The 19622-nt window shown below is 46.6% G+C and overlaps 1 protein-coding gene across 4 annotated transcripts in view; it reads right to left on the bottom strand.

The window, feature by feature from the left end:
• The window catches only part of ptprub (protein tyrosine phosphatase receptor type Ub), a 257482-nt gene that overhangs the window by 77618 nt on the left and 160242 nt on the right, over positions 1-19622 (bottom strand). For all 4 annotated transcript variants that reach the window (XM_018766225.2, XM_018766226.2, XM_018766227.2 and 1 more), the window contains exons 8-10: positions 15623-15946; positions 9786-9895; positions 1314-1515 (exon numbers count right to left, since the gene is read on the bottom strand). In XM_018766225.2, the coding sequence (XP_018621741.1) occupies positions 1314-1515; positions 9786-9895; positions 15623-15946 (636 nt within the window). The remainder of the gene's footprint in view (positions 1-1313; positions 1516-9785; positions 9896-15622; positions 15947-19622) is intronic.

The following is a 19622-nucleotide window of genomic DNA, read 5'->3' as shown; positions in this document are numbered from 1 at the left end:
CCAGGGATGTGTGCTCTCCCCACTGCTCTTCTCCCTGTACACCAACGACTGCACTGCAAAAGACCCCTCTGTCAATCTCCTGAAGTTTGCAGATACCACACTCATCGGCCTCATCTGGGATGGCGACGAGTCTGCTTACAGACAGGAGGTCCAAGAGCTGGCTGTCTGGTGCAGTCATAACAACCTGGAGCTAAACACGTTCAAAACAGTGGAGACGCTTGTGGACTTTAGGAGAAACACCTCAGCATTATCCCCACTCACCATCATGAACAGCACTGTGGCAACAGTGGAGTCATTCAGGTTCCTGGGCACCACCATCTCACAGGACCTGAAGTGGGAGCCCCACATAGACTCCATTGTGAAGAAGGCCCAGCAGAGGTTATACTTCCTTCGCCAGCTGAGGAAGTTCAACCTGCCACAGGAACTACTGATGCAATTCTACTTCGGAGTCATTGAGTCTGTCCTCTGCACCTCTATAACTGTCTGGTTCGGCTCAGCAACGAAGTCAGACATCAGAAGACTACAGCGGATAGTTCGGACTGCTGGAAGAATCATCGGCACATCCCCCCCCAGCTCTCCAAGAACTGCACTCGTCCAGAGTCAGTAAAAGGGCTAGCAAAATCATTCTAGACCCCTCACATCCAGGCCACTTCCTCTTCGAACCTTTGCCATCTGGCCGGCGCTACAGAGCACCGAGCACCAGGACAGCCAGGCATAAGAAAAATTTCTTTCCTCAGGCCATCTACCTCATGAACACCTAAATCTCTCCCCTAGAGAGTAAACCAGTGCAATACATAATGCTATTTATATTTGTATTTATAACTATTTATCACATCATATCTCTTACTCACACTCCCTTGCATTTGTATCTAGTGACTATTTTTGTATATTGGGTACTTTATATTTTTAAATATTTTTTTGTCCCTTGTTCACATACTCTATCTTCTCACCTGTCTTGTCACTGTCATTCTGTCTGTGCTGTGGTAGTTCCTGTCACCAAGACAAATTCCTTGTATGTGTCAACATACTTGGCAATAAAGCTCGTTCTGATTCTGATATTGTCATAGACCATGTTCCCTTAATGTTTTTGAAATGTGTGATGTTCTTCCATTAATATACCACTAGTTGGTGCTTGGGTGTTTTGGTGTGGTTAAGCATGATTCAAAAGGAGAAGAAAATGTTGTTGTTGAGTGTGAACGTGGCAATGGCTTTGTCTACTTATGCATTCCTTGTCTACTTAAGACACAACAAAATGGTTGCCCCAGCATTATACAAACATGTGTCACTTGTTTTGTTGGACGGGGTAACCTTACCGGAGATGTTGGTAGTAATCTCAGTGAGTGCTGTCTGGCCAAAGCCCTTGGCAGTCCTGCCACGCACAGAGATGAGGTAGGTGGTGCCTGGGTGTAGGTTGGAGAACATGTGGTAGGTCTCATTGCGAAGCTTGGAAACAGTACGCCGTGGGCCTGGAACATTGATTCCTGGGTCCGCTGACTCGATGCTCTGGTAGCTGATCTGCACATTGTTATTGTTGGAAACAATTAGTTTGGGTCCACCACAGCTATTTTTTATGAACTATAGTTTCACAGAATACAGAGTACCAGTTAAAAGCTTCAGCAAACCGAGGAATAGCTATGTGAGAAGAACCAGGTAGCATAGTGAAACGACACCAACCCACTATTGTCCTAAATTTTTGGGAATTACCACAGAAGAGCTGGAAAACATGTCTTCTGAATTCCTACTTAAACTTGTTAATCCTATGCCTCATAAAGAAAACTATACAAAACTAGTGTCCTGCAAGTGTATTCAAACTTTTGACTGATACTGTATTAAAAAAAAAATGTCAGCAAAAGTTTTAGGCACCTGGGGAAAAAGCTGTAAAGTGAGAATGCTTCCAAAAATAATGCTCTTAATGAACTTCCTACAAAGCTTAGTAACCATCGATCATCAACAACCACTTGTCCCCAGCGGGATTGCAGTGGGCGTGACTGGGTCCCACTCTCTGGTGGGTCTGGGGGCCAAGTCCTGCTTGGGATCCCTCGTGATGGACTGGAGTTCCGTCCTGGGTGTGTCCCCTTGTGTGTGTGTGTGTGTGTGTGTGTGTGTGTGTATATATACTTTATTTCTTTAACGACATACAAAACCCTTACTGTAATACTGTAACTTTTTGCAAAAGGAATGCTTGGAAATCTAAAATATGCTCTTTCCCATTGACATTAATGCAGAAAACATTAAATAATCATCTAAAACAAATATTTTTGTGAAACATCTAAGTGCCTAAGACTTTGCACAGTACTGTAGATATTTGATTTTAGGGGAAATCTAAGCAGCTTAATCTGCAGGACCATAAAGCAGAGCAGGTGCAAAAGGCACTGTATTTAAAAGAATGAACACATTAAAACAGTCCATCAAGCATATTTATATTTGTCACGGGTGCTTACTTGCTGTCCTTCCTAAATCTGACACTCAGGCCTACTTGATCAGTAGCAAGACCTTAGTCATTTAGCCTGTATTGGATTTGAATTTCACTCAGTCTGTTAACCCTGTCGGCAAGAAATAAAACTCAGTAAAGGCTCAACAGCAGTAAGGACCTGATTTGGGTCCGAGTTCTCATTTCTTTGAGTGATTAGAAGACTGGCTAAGTTTCAGTCTGACTCTTGAACACATTTATTTCTGTTAAATCTGTTACTGGTGATTTACTGGTAAGTCACAAGTGGATTATTGAACTCTAACACTAGCTCAATGAGTGGGTTCTTTCCAAAGTTTAATTTCTTGAAAGTTCCATCTGTAATATTTCTGGCACATTTGTGATTTGGTCCCATGTCTTCATTTTATTATAACAACAGACTGAATGACACTTAAGGGATTGAAGGATATGGGGGGTGTTGGTAAGCCACACCTTATATTTAAGAAGTCTTACACCTTTATGCTGAAAGTGCCAGTAAATCATTCTTCCAGGCCCTGATATTTGGAGTGAGATCTATACAATGAAAAATGGTGTGAACCTGTCAAATTTTAATACTGATTTAGCAAAGCAATTTTATGGCATATATAATTCATGCCTGTTTCATCAATGCATTCATAACAGTGTGTAGTTGAAGGTATTATTTTGCACATTGTTGAAAAAAGTAGTGTAATTCCTTAACATCAGGCCTTTTTGACAGAAAGGGGGTTGGGGGTGATATCATTAGCAGGGAGTCCTGGTTTGTTTCTAGAATGCAGATCTGCTCTAAGTGCTCCGCTAATCCTTCGATTTAAATGCTGAACACAGAAAAATACACTTGAAAATGTCCAGTTCAGCAATTTCATAAACTGCTCCAACCAACACAGAGTTATGATTATAAACCAATTCCTGATGAAAAATAAAACACAACACCTTCAAAGTGACTAAAATACGCAAACAATTTATGAGGATCTGTAGAGTACTGACCAAGTCCGCGATGCAATCATTTGTAAGAAAACCAGTTTGATAGGAGAAAGATATCACTAACAGTGGTTAAGATTTTTTCTTGCTCTAAAGTAGTCCCCAGCAAATTTATACACACACCTTCCTGCAGTGATGCTGGAGCAGTTTGTTTTGCCTTATAAATATTAGGGTCAAGGGAGGAGCATGAAATTTATCAATTCCAGCTTAAATCATTTAGAAATATGTTATGAATAAGCAACCAGGTTGAAGTTTAGAGATGCTGTTTAGAAGCACTCAATCACACTGAAATGACAAGCTATCTAACTTCTGGGACCCCAGGTGGCTGCACTCAATTATTTCCAGTTCCCTCCTGGAGCCAGACAGATACATGCTGCCCATTTTTAAACACAGACTCTAGAAGCTGAAGTTCCTTAACATGGTTGTATGTTGTATGCCCTGTGATGGATTAGGACTACTTCATCTTTTTGCTGCAGATTACTTCACACACACACACACACACACACACACACACACACACACACACACACACACACACACACACACACATTTTCAGAACCGCTTGTCCCATACAGGGAGCCTACCCGGTAACACAGGGCGTAAGGCCAGAGGGGGAGGGGACACACCCAGGACAGGACACCAGTCCATCACAAGGCACCCCAAGCAGGACTCAAACCCCAGACCCACTGGAAAGCAGGACTGTGGTCCAACCCACTGCACCACTGGACCCCTCACATACATAAATCACACACACACACACACACACACACACACACACACACACACACACACATTTTCAGAACCGCTTGTTCCATACGGGGTCACGGGGAACCGGAGCCCACCCGGTAACACAGGGCGTAAGGCCGGAGGGGGAGGGGACACACCCAGGACGGGACGCCAGTCCGTCGCAAGGCACCCCAAGCGGGACTCAAACCCCAGACCCACCAGAGAGCAGGACCGTGGTCCAACCCACTGCGCCACCGCACCCCATGGAGGAATCATTTTTATTTAATTATATATTAACATTTTTTTAGCAGATGCTTTTTTCCAAAGCAACACCTAATTCACTCTATGTAGTGTTATCAAACCACACACCTTATTCACCAGAGTGACTTACACTGCTACATACACTAATTACAATGGGTCACTCAGCCATACATCAGTGGAACACACTGTGTCACTCATACACTATAAGGGAACCTGATGAGTATATCTTCAGACTGTGGGAGGAAACCCACAGGGACATGGGGAGAACATGGAAACTCCACACAGACTGAGCAGGGACCGAAACCCTGCCCTCTTGCACCACCCACGCATTGTGAGCCAGCAGCACTATTCACTGTGCCACCATGCCATACTGTTAATGGATGCATATATATGCAGACTAAAGACCCAAATGTTCAAAATTCCTTTCACATAACACATTTGGATTCTGCCTTTTCTTTATCACTTTTGCTCATTATTTAGCTTCCTATTGTTTTTTTCTCATATTGTTTTCCTATCTTAACTGTTCTGCTATGTCCATGTATTTGTTGTATGTATCTTAATGTGTGCTGTACATACTGATAAGGGCATGACAACACAGGAAGTCGAGCTCATTTACACTATGGGAGGGTGCCATTGAAATAACAGCTGTGTAGTAGTAGTAGTAGTGTAGCTGAAAATGCACAGGTTGAGACTCCAGGAGTGCCTTGAAGAGATTCAGAAGAGTGTTTGGATCCAGTCTGACCACACAATTGCACATCAAGTTAAGAGTGCATAAAGCCATTGGGTTTATGATAAGCATGAAGGCAAGATTTACAAACCCCCCATTGACTCTGCATACAGCTACTTACATTATATGTGGAAAAAGGGTTGGGAAAGACAGATAACAGCAAGGAGATAGACATTGAGGTTGATCATCTCAAAGCAGTTAATACTTCAGTCTAGGAGAAATGAAAGGATTTCTCCAGTGCTGTACATATTGGGCTCTCTTAGACCAGGATAGAGAGATCAGGATATTGTGTAGAGAAAATCCAGGCCAACCTTCACTTTATATGTCCACAAATCTCATTTAATGACATCTTTGGGATGACATTGCTAGATATTTCTGGATCAAGGTGTGGTAATTTCAGGCACCATCCATCTTCTTCCGCTTATCCGGGACTGGGTCGCAGGGGCAGTAGTCTAAGCAGAGCCCCCCAGACTTCCCTCTCCCCGCAAACCTCCTCCAGCTCCTCTGGGGGAACCCCAAGGTGTTCCCAGGCCAGCTGGGAGATGTAGTCTCTCCAACGTGTCCTGGGTCTGCCCCGAGGCCTCCTCCCAGTGGGACATGCCCGGAACACCTCACCAGGGAGGCGTCCAGGAGGCATCCGGAATAGATGCCTGAGCCACCTCAACTGGCTCCTCTCGATGCGGAGGAGCAGCGGGTCTACTCCGAGCTCCTCCCGGGTGACTGAGCTCCTCACCCTATCCCTAAGGGTGCGCCCAGCCACTCTGCGGAGGAAACTCATTTCTGCCGCTTGTATCCGCGATCTCATTCTTTCGGTCATGATCCAGAGTTCATGACCATAGGTGAGGGTAGGAACGTAGATCGACCGGTAAATTGAGAGCTTTGCCTTACGACTCAGCTCCTTCTTCACCACAACAGACCAGTACAATGACCGCATTACTGCGGACGCCGCACCGATCCGTCCGTCAACCTGCCGCACCATTTTTCCCTCACTCGTGAACAAGACCCCGAGATACTTAAACTCCTCCACTTGAGGGAGCAACTCCCCCCTAACCCGGAGGGGGCAATCCACCTTTTTTCGACTGAGAACCATGGCCTCAGATTTGGAGGTGCTGATTCTCATCCCCGCCGCTTCGCACTCGGCTGCAAACCTCCCCAGTGCACGCTGCAAGTCTTGATTCGATGAAGCCAACAGGACCACATCGTCCGCAAAAACCAGAGACGAGATCCTGCAGCCACCAAAACAGACACCCTCCGTTCCCTGGTTGCGCCTAGAAATTCTGTCCATAAAGATAATGAACAGAATCGGTGACAAAGGGCAGCCCTGGCGGAGTCCAACATGCACCGGGAACAGGTCTGACTTACTGCCGGCAATGCAAACCAAGCTCCTGCTCTGGTCATACAGGGAACGAACAGCCCGTAGCAGTGAGCCCCGAACCCCATAATCCCGAAGTACCCCCCACAGGATGCCACGAGGGACACGGTCAAATGCCTTCTCCAGGTCCACAAAACACATATGGACTGGTTGGGCAAACTCTCACGAACCCTCCAACACCCTAGTGAGGGTATAGAGCTGGTCCAGTGTTCCACGGCCAGGGCGAAAACCGCATTGCTCCTCCTGTATCCGAGGTTCGACTATCGGTCGGATTCTCCTCTCCAGTACCCCAGCATAGACTTTCCCAGGGAGGCTAAGGAGTGTGATCCCCCTATAGTTGGAACACAATTTCCTGTCCCCCTTCTTAAAAAGAGGGCCCACCACCCCGGTCTGCCAGTCCAGAGGCACCGTCCCCGAACTCCACGCGGTGCTGCAGAGGCGTGTCAGCCAAGACAGCCCCTCAACATCCAGAGACTTGAGAAACTCGGGGCGGATCTCATCCACCCCCGGAGCCTTGCCACCGAGGAGTTTTTTGACTACCTCAGCAACTTCAGGCAGGGTAATGGACGAGTCCCCCTCCGAGTCCCAGGCCTCAGCTTTCTCTACGGAAGGCGTGTCGGAGGGATTGAGGAGATCCTCAAAGTACTCCTTCCACCGCCCGAGGACATCCTCAGCTGAGGTCAGCAGCGCACCACTTCCACTATAAACAGTGTTGGCAGAACACTGCTTCCCCGCTCTGAGTCGCCGGACGGTTTGCCAGAATCTCTTTGAGGCCGACTGAAAGTCTTCCTCCATGGCCTCACCGAACTCCTCCCAGGCCCGAGTTTTTGCCGCGGCGACTGCCAGAGCCGCGCTCCGTCCGGCCCGCCGGTACCCGTCAGCTGCTTCAGGAGTCCCATGAACCAGCCAGGCCCGATAGAACTCCTTCAGCTTGACGGCATCCCTTACCTCCGGTGTCCACCACCGTGTTCGGGGATTGCCGCCGCGACAGGCGCCGGAGACTTTATGGGCGCAGCTCCGAACCGCCGCCCCGACAATGGAGGTGTGGAACATAGTCCATTCGGACTCAATGTCCCCAGTCTCCCTCGGGACCTGGTTGAAGCTCTGTCGGAGGTGGGAGTTGAAAACCTCTCTGACAGGGGCCTCCGCCAAACGTTCCCAACAGACCCTCACTATGCGTTTGGGCCTGCCAGGTCTGTCCAGCTTTTTCCCCCGCCATCGAATCCAACTCACCACCAGGTGGTGATCAGTTGACAGCTCAGCCCCTCTCTTCACCCGAGTGTCCAAGACATATGGCCGAAGGTCAGAAGAAACGACTACAAAGTCGATCATCGACCTCCAACCTAGGGTGTCCTGGTGCCAAGTGCACTGATGGACACCCTTATGCTTGAACATGGTGTTTGTTATGGACAAACCATGACTAGCACAGAAATCCAATAACAACTCACCACTCGGGTTCAGATCAGGGAGGCCGTTTCTCCCAATCACGCCCCTCCAGGTGTCACTGTCGCTGCCCATGTGGGCGTCAAAGTCCCCCAGTAGAACGACAGAGTCCCCAGTGGGAGTGCTTTCCAGCATGCCCCCCAGGAACTCTAAAAAGGCCGGGTACTCTACACTGCCGCTAGGCGCATAAGCACAAACGACAGTGAGAGACCGTTCCCTGACCCGAAGGCGTAGGGAGACAACCCTCTCATTCACCAGGGTAGACTCCAACACATGGCGGCTGAACTGGGGGGGCTATTAATAAGCCCACACCAGCTCGTCGCCTCTCACCCTGGGCAACGCCAGAATAGTGGAGAGTCCACCCTTGGTCGAGAAGAGTGGTTCCAGAACCCAAGCTGTGAGTGAAAGTGAGCCCGACTATATCTAGACGGTATCCCTCAACCTCCTGCACTAGCTCAGGCTCTTTCCCCGCCAGTGAGGTGACATTCCAAGTCCCAAAAGCCAGAGTTGGCGCCCGAGGTTTGGGTCGGCCGGGCACTCGGCCCCGACCACTGCCCAAATCACAACGCACCGGCCCCTTATGTCCTCTCCGGCAGGTGGTGAGCCCACCGAAGAGCGGCTCCACGTCATGGCTTCGGGCTGAGCCCGGCCAGGCCCCGTGGGCATAGACCTGGCCACCAGGCGCTCGCATGCGAGCCCCCCCCCCAGGCCTGGCTCCAGGGTGGGGCCCCGGTGACCCCATACCAGGCGGGGTGAACGAGATCCTTGATTTAATAGTCATAAGGGGATTTTGAACCGCGCTTTGTCTCGTCTGTCACCCAAGACCTGTTTGCCTTGGGAGACCCTACCAGGGGCATATAGCCCAAGGCAACATAGCTCCTGAGATCATTCAGGCACTCAAACCCCTCCACCTCGGTAAGGTGGCGGTTCGCGGAGGGGTAATTTCAGGAGCTGCATCTGCTAGATTAAGAGAGGTGTTATCAAGCTGAGCACCTGGAATTGGGCTCCACACAACGAGGTGGCTCACTGTAACAATGGACTTCAATGGCTCTGATGCCCCCCTGCTGGACATCCGTCTTATTATTGAGTCCGAAAAATGCCTCCTGAGTTAACCCACAACATTTTCACAACATTCTTCCCCCTGGGGCCATCATACACGCAGCTAATAACAGACTTCTACACTCTTCCACATTGGCCCGCTTTGTGGTCCCATTGCACAAAAGGTAAAGCACGGAGGTTCTCAATTTTTGCTCTGTTATGTTGGAATGACCTTCCCCTCTTACTCGGAAGTACTGAAACTCAGTCTACATTTAAAAAGGGTCTGAAAACTCACCTCTTCCTCACTCAGCTTGCTCTTGATCTCTTAAGTTCATGTAAGGTGTAAAGGTTCATGCATCATAATTTTAACATCACACCCAGATAAGTCTTTACGCAGCTGCTCCTGTAATGTACATAAATTTTTGTGTATCTCAAAAAAATTAGTAGGAAGGTCATCAGGAATCATCGATATTCTGAGTTTTAAGCAACTACTCGTGTGATGAACATTGGTGCATATGGTGGAAAGAAACTACACTTAAGAATCACACATCTGTAACTATGTCTCTGTATGTATTTTCTATGAGATGTATGTCGCTTTGGACAGAAGCATCTGCTAAATGAATAAATGTAAATGTAAATCTAATATAATCAGCTGGCTGCTGGGGGTACTGGCAAGGCCTTTTTTTAGTTAAGTAAAGAGTTTGGAGACTCAAGTGGATGAGTGAAGAGTGCCTGTGATATTTTAGTTTTGGGAGCACTTGGGTTGCTGTGGGAGCTGTGGCAGAGAGACTTACTTCATACTGGGTGATGAGGCCATTGGGCTCCACAGGTTCCTCCCATTTCAGGAATATCATGTCCTCCAAAGGAGTGAAGGTCAGTGACTCAGGGGCAATGCCACCAGGAACTACAGGGAACAGAAAGACAAAGCAATGGTTAAAGCCACATTGAGAGTCAGGGTTGATCTTGCTGGCCAAGTTGATGGTGCACACAGGGTGTAGTCACTGCAACACAGCAGGGTTTCTGCACAGGGTACAGAAAAGGACAGACAAGAGTTGTTGGCATGAGGGATTTCAACACACATTCTTCCAAAAGAAACAGAGTCTTACGCTGGTGTATTTAAACTACTTATTGAGACAAATTGAGTTAAGAAATTAACAGTGGAAAATCTTTCTAACTCTCAAGTTATCTATTATAGAAAACATTTTTTTCTTTCTTTCTTCTGTTGATTTATTACACAGCAGGCAATCTTAATGACATTTACAACATATGGTCAGTTACTGTGGAGGACATGAGTGGGGAGCTGGAAGAGTGCTAAGGGGCTCGAGTGGCATCAATCTTCATGGGGCAATTATCTGTCAGAGGATTGGAGGTCTGGGGACAGCGCTGGATATCCTCTCAGATGTAGGGGAGGGGGATGAGAGAGGTACATGGAGGCCACAAAGCACTGACGGCAGGGTAGAAAGACTGGAATAGAGACAGAAATCTGATACAATAGGGTGGAAGAGGTTGAAGGAGCATGGCAGATGGGCTCTGCTGTGTAATCTAGAAAGGCTCTTCCTGATAATAATATTATCAGTATTCCTGGAGCACAGCTGTGGTATGGTAGGTGAGGACACACATTAGGGCTCTACCTTCTCAGTCAAGGAGCTCACTGAGGGGGTGAGGAGAACCTCAGAGTAGGAGGGTAAAGGTGAAAGTATTCTAGAACTGGGACATACATCATGCTACACCATACAGCTTAAAACTTCAATTCATGAGTTAATGATAAACGTATTTATGATTATTTGAGAAAGGCTAAATGATACCCAATACCCAGCACTCTGAGATTGTCAGTGGTGCGTGTTTTGCAGGATTTAAAATGTTTGTCTTCTGAGCAACAGTGTTTATGGCTCCTGGCCTTTTGAACAATCCTCTGTACTCTGGAATATTCTGCCATGTAGGGATGGCCAGTAAATATTGTTACCACCTTGATCAAAAATTTCCTTTTGCTTCCATCCATCTGTCAATTATTTTTCTATTATGCAGGTAAAGGCTACAGTAGGAACAGGCTAAGAAAAGAAGACTAGGTGCACGCACACACGCACGCACACTTTCTGAACCGCTTGTCCCATGTGGGGTCGCGGGGAGCCGGAGCCTACCCGGCAGCACAGGGAGTGGGGACACACCCAGGACAGGACGCCAGTCCGTCACAAGGCACCCCAAGTGGGACTCGAACCCCAGACCCACTGGAGAGCAGGACCCAGTCCCACCCACTCCACCACCGCACCCCCCCCAAAGACTAGGCATTCTTTCTTCAGTAGTGGATTGCAGCAAGTTCTAGGACAGTTTCCAAAGGGTGTCCCTAGATGCTGTTATGAACTTAACAAGCTTTTCTTGACAGAGGGAGTGGCAAATTTGTTCCAAGAAGCTTCTGGATTTCCAAGCTCCTTCCTCCAATCCAACTTTTTTCACTACTTTCCAAAACTCTAACATTCTGGAAGAGACAGGGGTCTCCAGGACTGAAGAGGCAGAAAAATATAGATGAGTGCCAAGTCCATTATACAATAATACACAGGGAAAGATGTTCAACCCCTCGTGCCAAAAACCAAGGGGGCTAGACAAACCAACCATGCCACAATATACCATCCCTCCCAAAACCAACCAATTCCCTTCACAAAAAAAAAAATATCATGGGCAAACACCATCCTCCTTGCCGGGAGCCACCGCGTGCACTTCGTTGGGGTTGTCAAGTGGGCACCTTCCTTCATTGATGTTTCATTGAATTGAGCCCACTACACCTCCAGAAGGCTCAACGGCGAGATCTGGCGTCCCAGACCCACCCCCCTCCATGCCCACAGTGCCATCCCAGCAACTCCACCCACCAAAAAAAAAACCCACCCCAACCACCAACAACCAACCAATACACTCCAATACAACAATACATGTTTGTTGTGTTGGAGGTGACAACAAAACTCAAACCATTGATGTTCACCTAGGTGAGTACTCCCCACTCAAGTGTGCTTCCCCCAAACACCCTGGTGCCTTCTCATCCACAACCTCTGACTAGATCTTTCTGCTACCTCTGACAAACCTTTAATGGCTGCTCTTAACGACTGACCCCTAAAACCAAACTCCAACAGCAGCGACGTGGTTGATTTTGCAACAAACCCTCTAGTACCGATCTCCACCGGTCTAATAACGCACTGCCAGCCTCGCTCCCTCACCTCACCAGCCAACTCAGTGTGCTTCAATTTCTTCCTCTCAAAGGCATCTTCCAATGAGTCTTCGAAAGGTATTGTTAATTCAATGAAGTACACTATCCGTGCGCCCTCGGAGTACAGCACAATATCGGGTCTCAACGCCGTGATCACAATGCACTGCGGCATCTGCAGTTGTTTTCCCACGTCCGCCAACAACTTCCAGTCACGCACTTCACCCCATTTAAAACTCGTATCACCACGACCACGCGCGTGACTTATAACACTCTCCCCCTCCCGCACGAAAGAAATAAGCTTATTTCTTCCATACTGCGGGAGTGAATTAACTTCAACCCGCTTGTTCTCCAACAAGCATGCCAAGGATCTTAACACTTCATTATGCCTCCAAGTATATCTTCCCTGAGATAAACTAACCTTACATGCAGATAGAATGTGCCTCAAAGAGGCTACACCACCGCACAAGCTGCAAGTCGGCTCTGTACCTACCCAGCGATTAAGATTCTGCGGAGTAGGGAGAACATCGTAGGTGGCTCCGATGAGAAACTTAATACGACCGGCGTCCATCGCCCACAGATCACGCCAGCTGATCTTCCGCTTCTCCACATGCTCCCAAGCCAAACATCGCCCTTGCACACCATGTGACGTCGCAGTTACCCGCCTTGCCTCCTCTTCCTGTTTGCGAATAAAACCAATCACCATCTTTCTCCTCTCCGGTAACTTAGCTTTACTCCACAACTTTATTCGATTAAAACAAAGACTGGCTAGAAAGGAGTCCTTCAAATCGGCCTTCAAATTGGTTAGGCTGGTGTCACAGCACTACTGACAAGGCAACTTGGTAAGACAAGGCAAGGCAACTATTGAAAAAGAACTACTGACTAGGCAAAAGAAGCAGCCCAGAAGGGGAGGATGCTGCACCGCATCCTCAAATGGACAAAAATAGCTGAGTCCATCATTATTATTTAAAGTAAGTTTGCAAGGCAGTATAGAGAAGGGTTTCTGACTGAAGCTTCGAATAGTTGGGGGTATGGGAAGGGTTCTGTCACGCAACTAACTGTGTGCCCAACCACCGCACCTGCATCAAATCACAGAGACTGGGTATAAAGATACAGGGTATAAAGATACAGAGTATAAAGAATCCCATAGTGTGTGAGTGACAGAGAGAGTGTGTTCCACTGATGTATACATGGATGCGTGACCCATTGTAAGTAGTGTATCTAGCAGTGTAAGTCAACTTGGTGAATAAGGTGTGGACTAATAACACTACATAGAGTTCATTGGATGTCATTTTAGAGAAAAGGGTCTGCTAAATAAATAAATGTAAAATGCTGGGGATCCAAGATGCCATTTATCAACATTATAATTACTTGTTAAACACTGGCTTACAAATTGTTACTTTCTAGAATGCCCAGGAGGTGTGGGCAACCACTGGCCTGTGGACCCCCAGAGGTTTTTTCTCCCTCAACCTTCAGTTGGGAGTTTTTGTTCCTTTCCCCGGTGGCCAGTAGGTATACTTATAGCTCTATAATAAGTTCTTCATTATGGTAGCCATTAGATGACTGTTTTCTTTGTTTGTATCAATTTTTCTTGCTGTATGCCTGTGTTAAAGCGCTCTGTGTCACTGCGTGAGAAGAGAGCTCTATAAAAAATAAAAATAATAATAATAAATGTAAAGAGGCTGCCTGGACAACATCACACTGCGGAACTTCATTTGAGCAACAGCAGCTCCGTGCAATCTCTCTGCTTTCTCCCTTATGCTCTTCCTCACTCCCTCTCCCTTGCCCTTGGACATGACTCCCTTGGTTCCTCGACTCCTTGCTCCCGTCCTAACTTCAGCTCCTGAACGCCTCCTCAGACAACGAACACTGATCCACTGACCCTCACCTGTCCCCGACTATTCTCTCGCCTATCCCGTAATAAAGCAATTGAGTCCCGTCTGTAGGCTCCTTGTTGGACCATGACAGGTTGCAGTGACTGAGCATCCCTCTCTCACCTTTTTCCTTCGGCACGGTTGTACTGACATGGCCTTCGGTTTATTTAATTTCTCAGTGTTTGCATCTTCAACATGCAGGAAATGATTAATGCAAGAATAAGCGCAAAGCCTTTTCCTCTGTTTTTGCTGGTAGCACAAATACTAGCCCAGTGCTGGTTATTAATTTTGTATCTGACTCTATTTGAAAGTAAGCTTGTTGCCTGTTGTGCTGATGCAGCAGGCTCATAAGACATTGCTGTAGCTGTTACACCGATTTCACTACGTAGCCGACTGCAGAGGGGTGACTGCTTTAATACAGGTTGCTACCCATACTTTGTTTCATCTGCAAATACAAATTTTGACAGATTTAAAGCAGGGTGCCAGGATTACACACTGGGACCCAATAATCGAAATTATCATTCTTACTCCATACATGGCTCCAACATAGGATAAGTGGTTTGCGTTACTGGCGTACCATTTTCAGTGTTATTTGTGCTCTTTTAAAGTCAGATAAGTCCTCTATTAACATGCCACTGCTTCAACACTTCTGACATGAGATCTTACAACTATAATTATTTGTATAAAATTAAAAATCCAGTTTTCATTTGCACCGCCTCAGTGTTGCAGATGTACCCAGGGGCTAAGACTTCGGACTACTACATAACAGACTCAAACAAAGTAATTTCTTAGTGAATGTGTTTATCAAAGCTCAAGTAGCTTATTTTTTACACTTAATCCATTTATGCGGCTTGTAAAAGCCATTCAGCTGAAATACTTTTCTCAAGGGTGCAACATCTGGACTGCTTTAGTCACAGGCTGTAGCACACCGAGGCAGCACGAGAGGGGGATGGAGACGGGGGGAAACACAGCCACAGCTAGGGCTGATTACTTTCCTTATTTCTCCCCCGGTGCCCGGCAGTGGAGAGAAGAGACGGAGGAGAGCGAATCCTGGGAAACAGAGACGCACCCAAACCCGAACCCGGAGACGACACCAGCGTCCGGACCAACCCAAGGCTCCCTGCCCTCCTAACCTGCACGAAGCCCCATCCTACCTGTTCCCTGGCCCCCCTTTTCCACCCTCTTCCTTCTCCCTGCATTAAATAAAACCCCTCACCAACAAGCACTGCACCTCTTGTCTCCCGCTTTGTCTCTTACAGAGGCACAATGCTGTCTTTCAGTTTCACTCTGAAAGTTTATTTTCAAATCTAATACCATTTTTGAATTTATAGCACAACAAACTCAAACCATTTATTTAATTTAAATGTTCTATATGTATTTCATGCACAGAGAAAAGTGCTCGGTATAGCTTGCTCCTCCTGGGGTCCCACTGTTGGACCTTGAACTTAACAAACTCCAGCAGACATACCCAGTAGCGCAATACCTAAACAACAGAAAAATACCTGCAATGATAATATGACAGTGTGGAATGAGTGTTACTAGATATGCACAAGGCTAGGTTACTTACTGTCCTCCTCGGTCTGGAAGATTACCTCCTGGCCTTCCTTCTTGCCCTCAGGGTTGGAGAGTGCCAAGCGTACATGCACAGGCCGGAAGGGTGGCAGGTCACGCAACGTGAAGCGTGAAGTGTTGTGCTCCACAGCTAAACACTCACGCACCGTGGCATTGTGGACACCACCACCTCCAGCTCCTGCTGTGGAGTAGCGGTAGCACAGGGAGACTGAGTAGGTTTGGCATCGGGTCAGGTTGTAGGCCACTGTCTCCCACTGCAGTGTCAGCTGACGGGGCTGGATCTCTGTAGCAGTGAGGCCCCGTAACGCCCGCATTGGCTCTGAAGTCAGGGGTGGGGAAAGAGACAGAGGCACAAACATAAGACAGCCATCTTATTGGCACCGGTTTCTCTATGTAAGAAGCTCAGAGAGCTGCTGTGGATTTTCTCATATTTCCTCCAAAGCCTTGATGCAATGATAACGTGAATATGTAAGTCCAAAGAGTTTCACTCGCTATTTCCTTGTCCTGATATGCTCTGACAATTGTCAGAGGGGATCTGGGGACTGGAACGGCAGGAGTGACAAACAATAACAAAGAAATGTGGCCAGATCCTAGTGGCAAAATTCTTGGTATGTCAGTCTCAGATTAGTATAATGGATTATTATGCCTTAGTGCCTCAGAGAATACAGGGCTCCAATAACGAAACGACAGCTGCAATATTCTTCAGTTTGTGCCCAGCACTAAAAAGCACCAAAATCTCAGAAAGAGGAAGAAAATAATGTCTATAGTCAGCATTAAATACATCTTTTATTACTTTGTGTGCTTGTTTTCTTATGAATATTTGTGTCAGGAAATAGGAGCAAGTATAAAGGTGGCAACCCCACCTCTCTTGAGTTGCGGAATCTCATAAAAACAACTGCCTTACTAGCGTTTGCTCCTGTATCCTGCTCCTGTTTCCTGCTCCCATGCTGCCCCAGTCCCAGAAGCCTGCCTCCTCTGGTTAGACCTCAGCCTGAAACTCTGAATTCACCATTGGATTTGCCTCGCGGACAATGTCTGCACCTCAACTATAGACCTACCCTTAGGTCTTCAACCACAAACTCAGTTTCACCCCTAACCCCAACCCACTTCAGTAAATAAAAACTGCAGTTGGGTCCTACCTCATTGTCACCGTGTGTCCTTGTGTGTGACACCAACAAGGAAAGTTAAAAGATGAAATGTAAAAATTCAAAAGCAATAAAAAGAAGGTGACAAATTAATGAGTAAAAGTGTATATGTATAAAGGAATATACAGTATATATATATATATATATATATATATATATATATATATATATATTCTTTTTTCTACAAATGTACTTAGTAAAAAAAGCACTAATGACAAAACTACTGTCATGCTCACGGTCAAACGACCGCACCTGCCATCAATCAGAGTGCCTAAAAATAAAAGAGGCAGCACTGTTTCACAAGCTTGCGGAATCTCTTCTAGTCCACTGCTCCCCTTGTGATAGCCAAGCGGCAACCACTTGCTCCTCGTTCTCCCAGTCCCTCTTTGCCCTTTTCCCCTGGTTTCTTGATTCCTGTCCTTTCAGTTCTGGACCTCCTGATTCATCTCCTAGACCTTGAGTCTTGTCTCGCCCCACAGATAGCGTCTGCACCTCCAATGACCCTTGCCTGTCCCTAAATACGATTCATGCCTTCCCCCTTGTTTAAGTACTGGAGAATAAACAACCCACGATTGGGTCCTCACCTTCTCCTCAGTCTCCTATAAATTTCTCCAAAAATTTACTGAAGTGCAAGTAAAGGAATAAACAAAATGCATGACTACCCACCTCTGTCTACCATTAGAGGAATGCTAGACAAGCCAGTGCATAAAATGAACAGAAATCCAGGAGGGCAATCTTATCAGGCCATCCCACAAAAAGCACACAAGGACCCTTTTTACCATCCAGCAGCAACAATGGATGCCAAGTAATTATGCAAATTAATCAGATGAGCCACAGGCCTTTCACCATTCAGTCAAACCCACCCAGCTCCCTGAATCCAAGTCAGCAAAAAACTTGAACTTGAACCATCATACATTCACATACACACAAACACATATAGATGCACACAATAAAATCCCACCCTAAATGCTTCTCTTACATGTTCTTTCTCTCCTGTGTTTGCTATTTCCTTTCCCTCTGAGGCAAATACTATATAACATATCGGCACGATGGGAGACACTTCACCCAATCAATAGTAAAGCCCTTCACCACTTACTTTTTCCGTAAGTGTTTGTTATTGCTTGAATTTGGATAAAACCCTGAGCTCTTCATTCCTATCAGACCTGCTCTAGCAGATCTGCAATGAAATGTCTCAGCTGGGGGACATGTTTTCTGTTGTGTATCAGAAGGGCGGACGTGTGAGAGGACTTAAAATATTCAGTTTCAGGCATTCTGATTCAAGTGCAGATGTTGAACTTGACCTCGACAGGTACCCTGCAAAATACCAGTCTGTAGCACAGGGTCAGCACTATCTCTGTCAATGTCAAGCTTTGGGCATACGCCTGCTTCCAGGTGCCCCCACCCCTCACCTTGAGCCATGGTACTACAAACATGGCCCAGACTAGAGGGCCTAGCAAAAGTCCTCTGGGCACCTGTGCAACTGCACAGGATGCTTCCAGGTTATTACATGCTCTAATACTGTTGTACGGAAACTTCACAGGACACCATTTCTCTGGCTGGAACACTGTTGGAGAACAGCATCTCACCATGCTGTGCCCTGCCCCAGTCAACACCTGTAGCAAAGAGAACAATGTCAATCAGTCAGCTTGCTACTTGTTTGAAAAGAGTGTTTGGATCAACCGCTCCAAAACGGACATACCTTGAGGAAATATCAAGGGCCTCCTAGCACAGGACCAACAAAAAGGCAATGACACTTAGGGAATGAAGTGGTTATAAGCCCACTAAGGTCTCATCATGGTGGCTAGGGTCAGGCTGTTGCAAGACACCATCCCTGACCTAAAATCGAGCTTCAAAAGAGACTCAGATGAATGGCTTCCAGTGGCGCTCGCTGCTATTGCAGGTAATTGAGATGTCACTAAATTGGCTCAACTGTCTCATATGATCATTTACTGATAATTGGTGGTGGCCTATGGTACCCCCTTCTCCCTGATCCCCCTATCAGTTTTCTAGAACTGTATATAGGTCACAGCCACAATCAATAGCCTTTGGTGAAAGAGGAGACGTGACCCATCTAACAGACCTGAGCTCTGCTCACCATAATGAATGACTACATTCCTAGGTCTTGGTCATTAGATTGTAACGTATAAAGCCTGGGGACCCTGAGTGTATGTTTGCAGAGGAGCAACTCACCTCTAGTCAAATGCAAAGCGACACCAGCAGCTGCCACCTGTAATTAAAGCTTGTAGTTCCAGCTCCTTTTTTCCTACCTTGTCTGTCTTCACCTTCATGGAAAACATTTCATTAAGCCTCCATACCTTATTAATTACCTCTCCTGTCTTTATCTTAATGGATCTGCACCGAACAAATACAAGAAAACTCTCTAAAAAAGATCCACTGGTACAGATGGTAAATAATTATGCTTAATTTGTTCACTATGTTTCTGCAACGATAAAGTCGAGACTAATCAGTAACTAAAACACCATCTTAGCTTGGTCAATAATGTTGAATAACACAGGCTTCAATGTTTTATTGTGTTAACTACTCAGAAATGTGTAGGGAGCCATGACACACACAGGTCTGTTACTTTCTCTTAACACACAGGCTTCACTGTGCCACTGTTCTGGCGCTGCAGAAAACACAAGCCAGTAAGCAAGTGAAGGGGCTTGATGATGTGATAGTAGAGGCAGATGAAGGACAGACTAAAGAAGTGACAGAAAGTGATCAATGCTCCTAAAGAAAGACAACTGGGAAGGCATGCTTGGAATACGGTAGATTTATCCACATGGTTACCTTCCATCCATCCATTTTTTTTGCCCACTTGTCCTTCTAGGGTCACGGTGACAATAGGGA

The sequence above is a fragment of the Scleropages formosus genome, chromosome 8 (assembly GCF_900964775.1).
Source record: "Scleropages formosus chromosome 8, fSclFor1.1, whole genome shotgun sequence".
Classification (NCBI taxonomy): domain Eukaryota; kingdom Metazoa; phylum Chordata; class Actinopteri; order Osteoglossiformes; family Osteoglossidae; genus Scleropages; species Scleropages formosus.
Note: the sequence above shows the minus strand (reverse complement) of the source record. Positions and strands in the feature narration are given on the sequence as shown.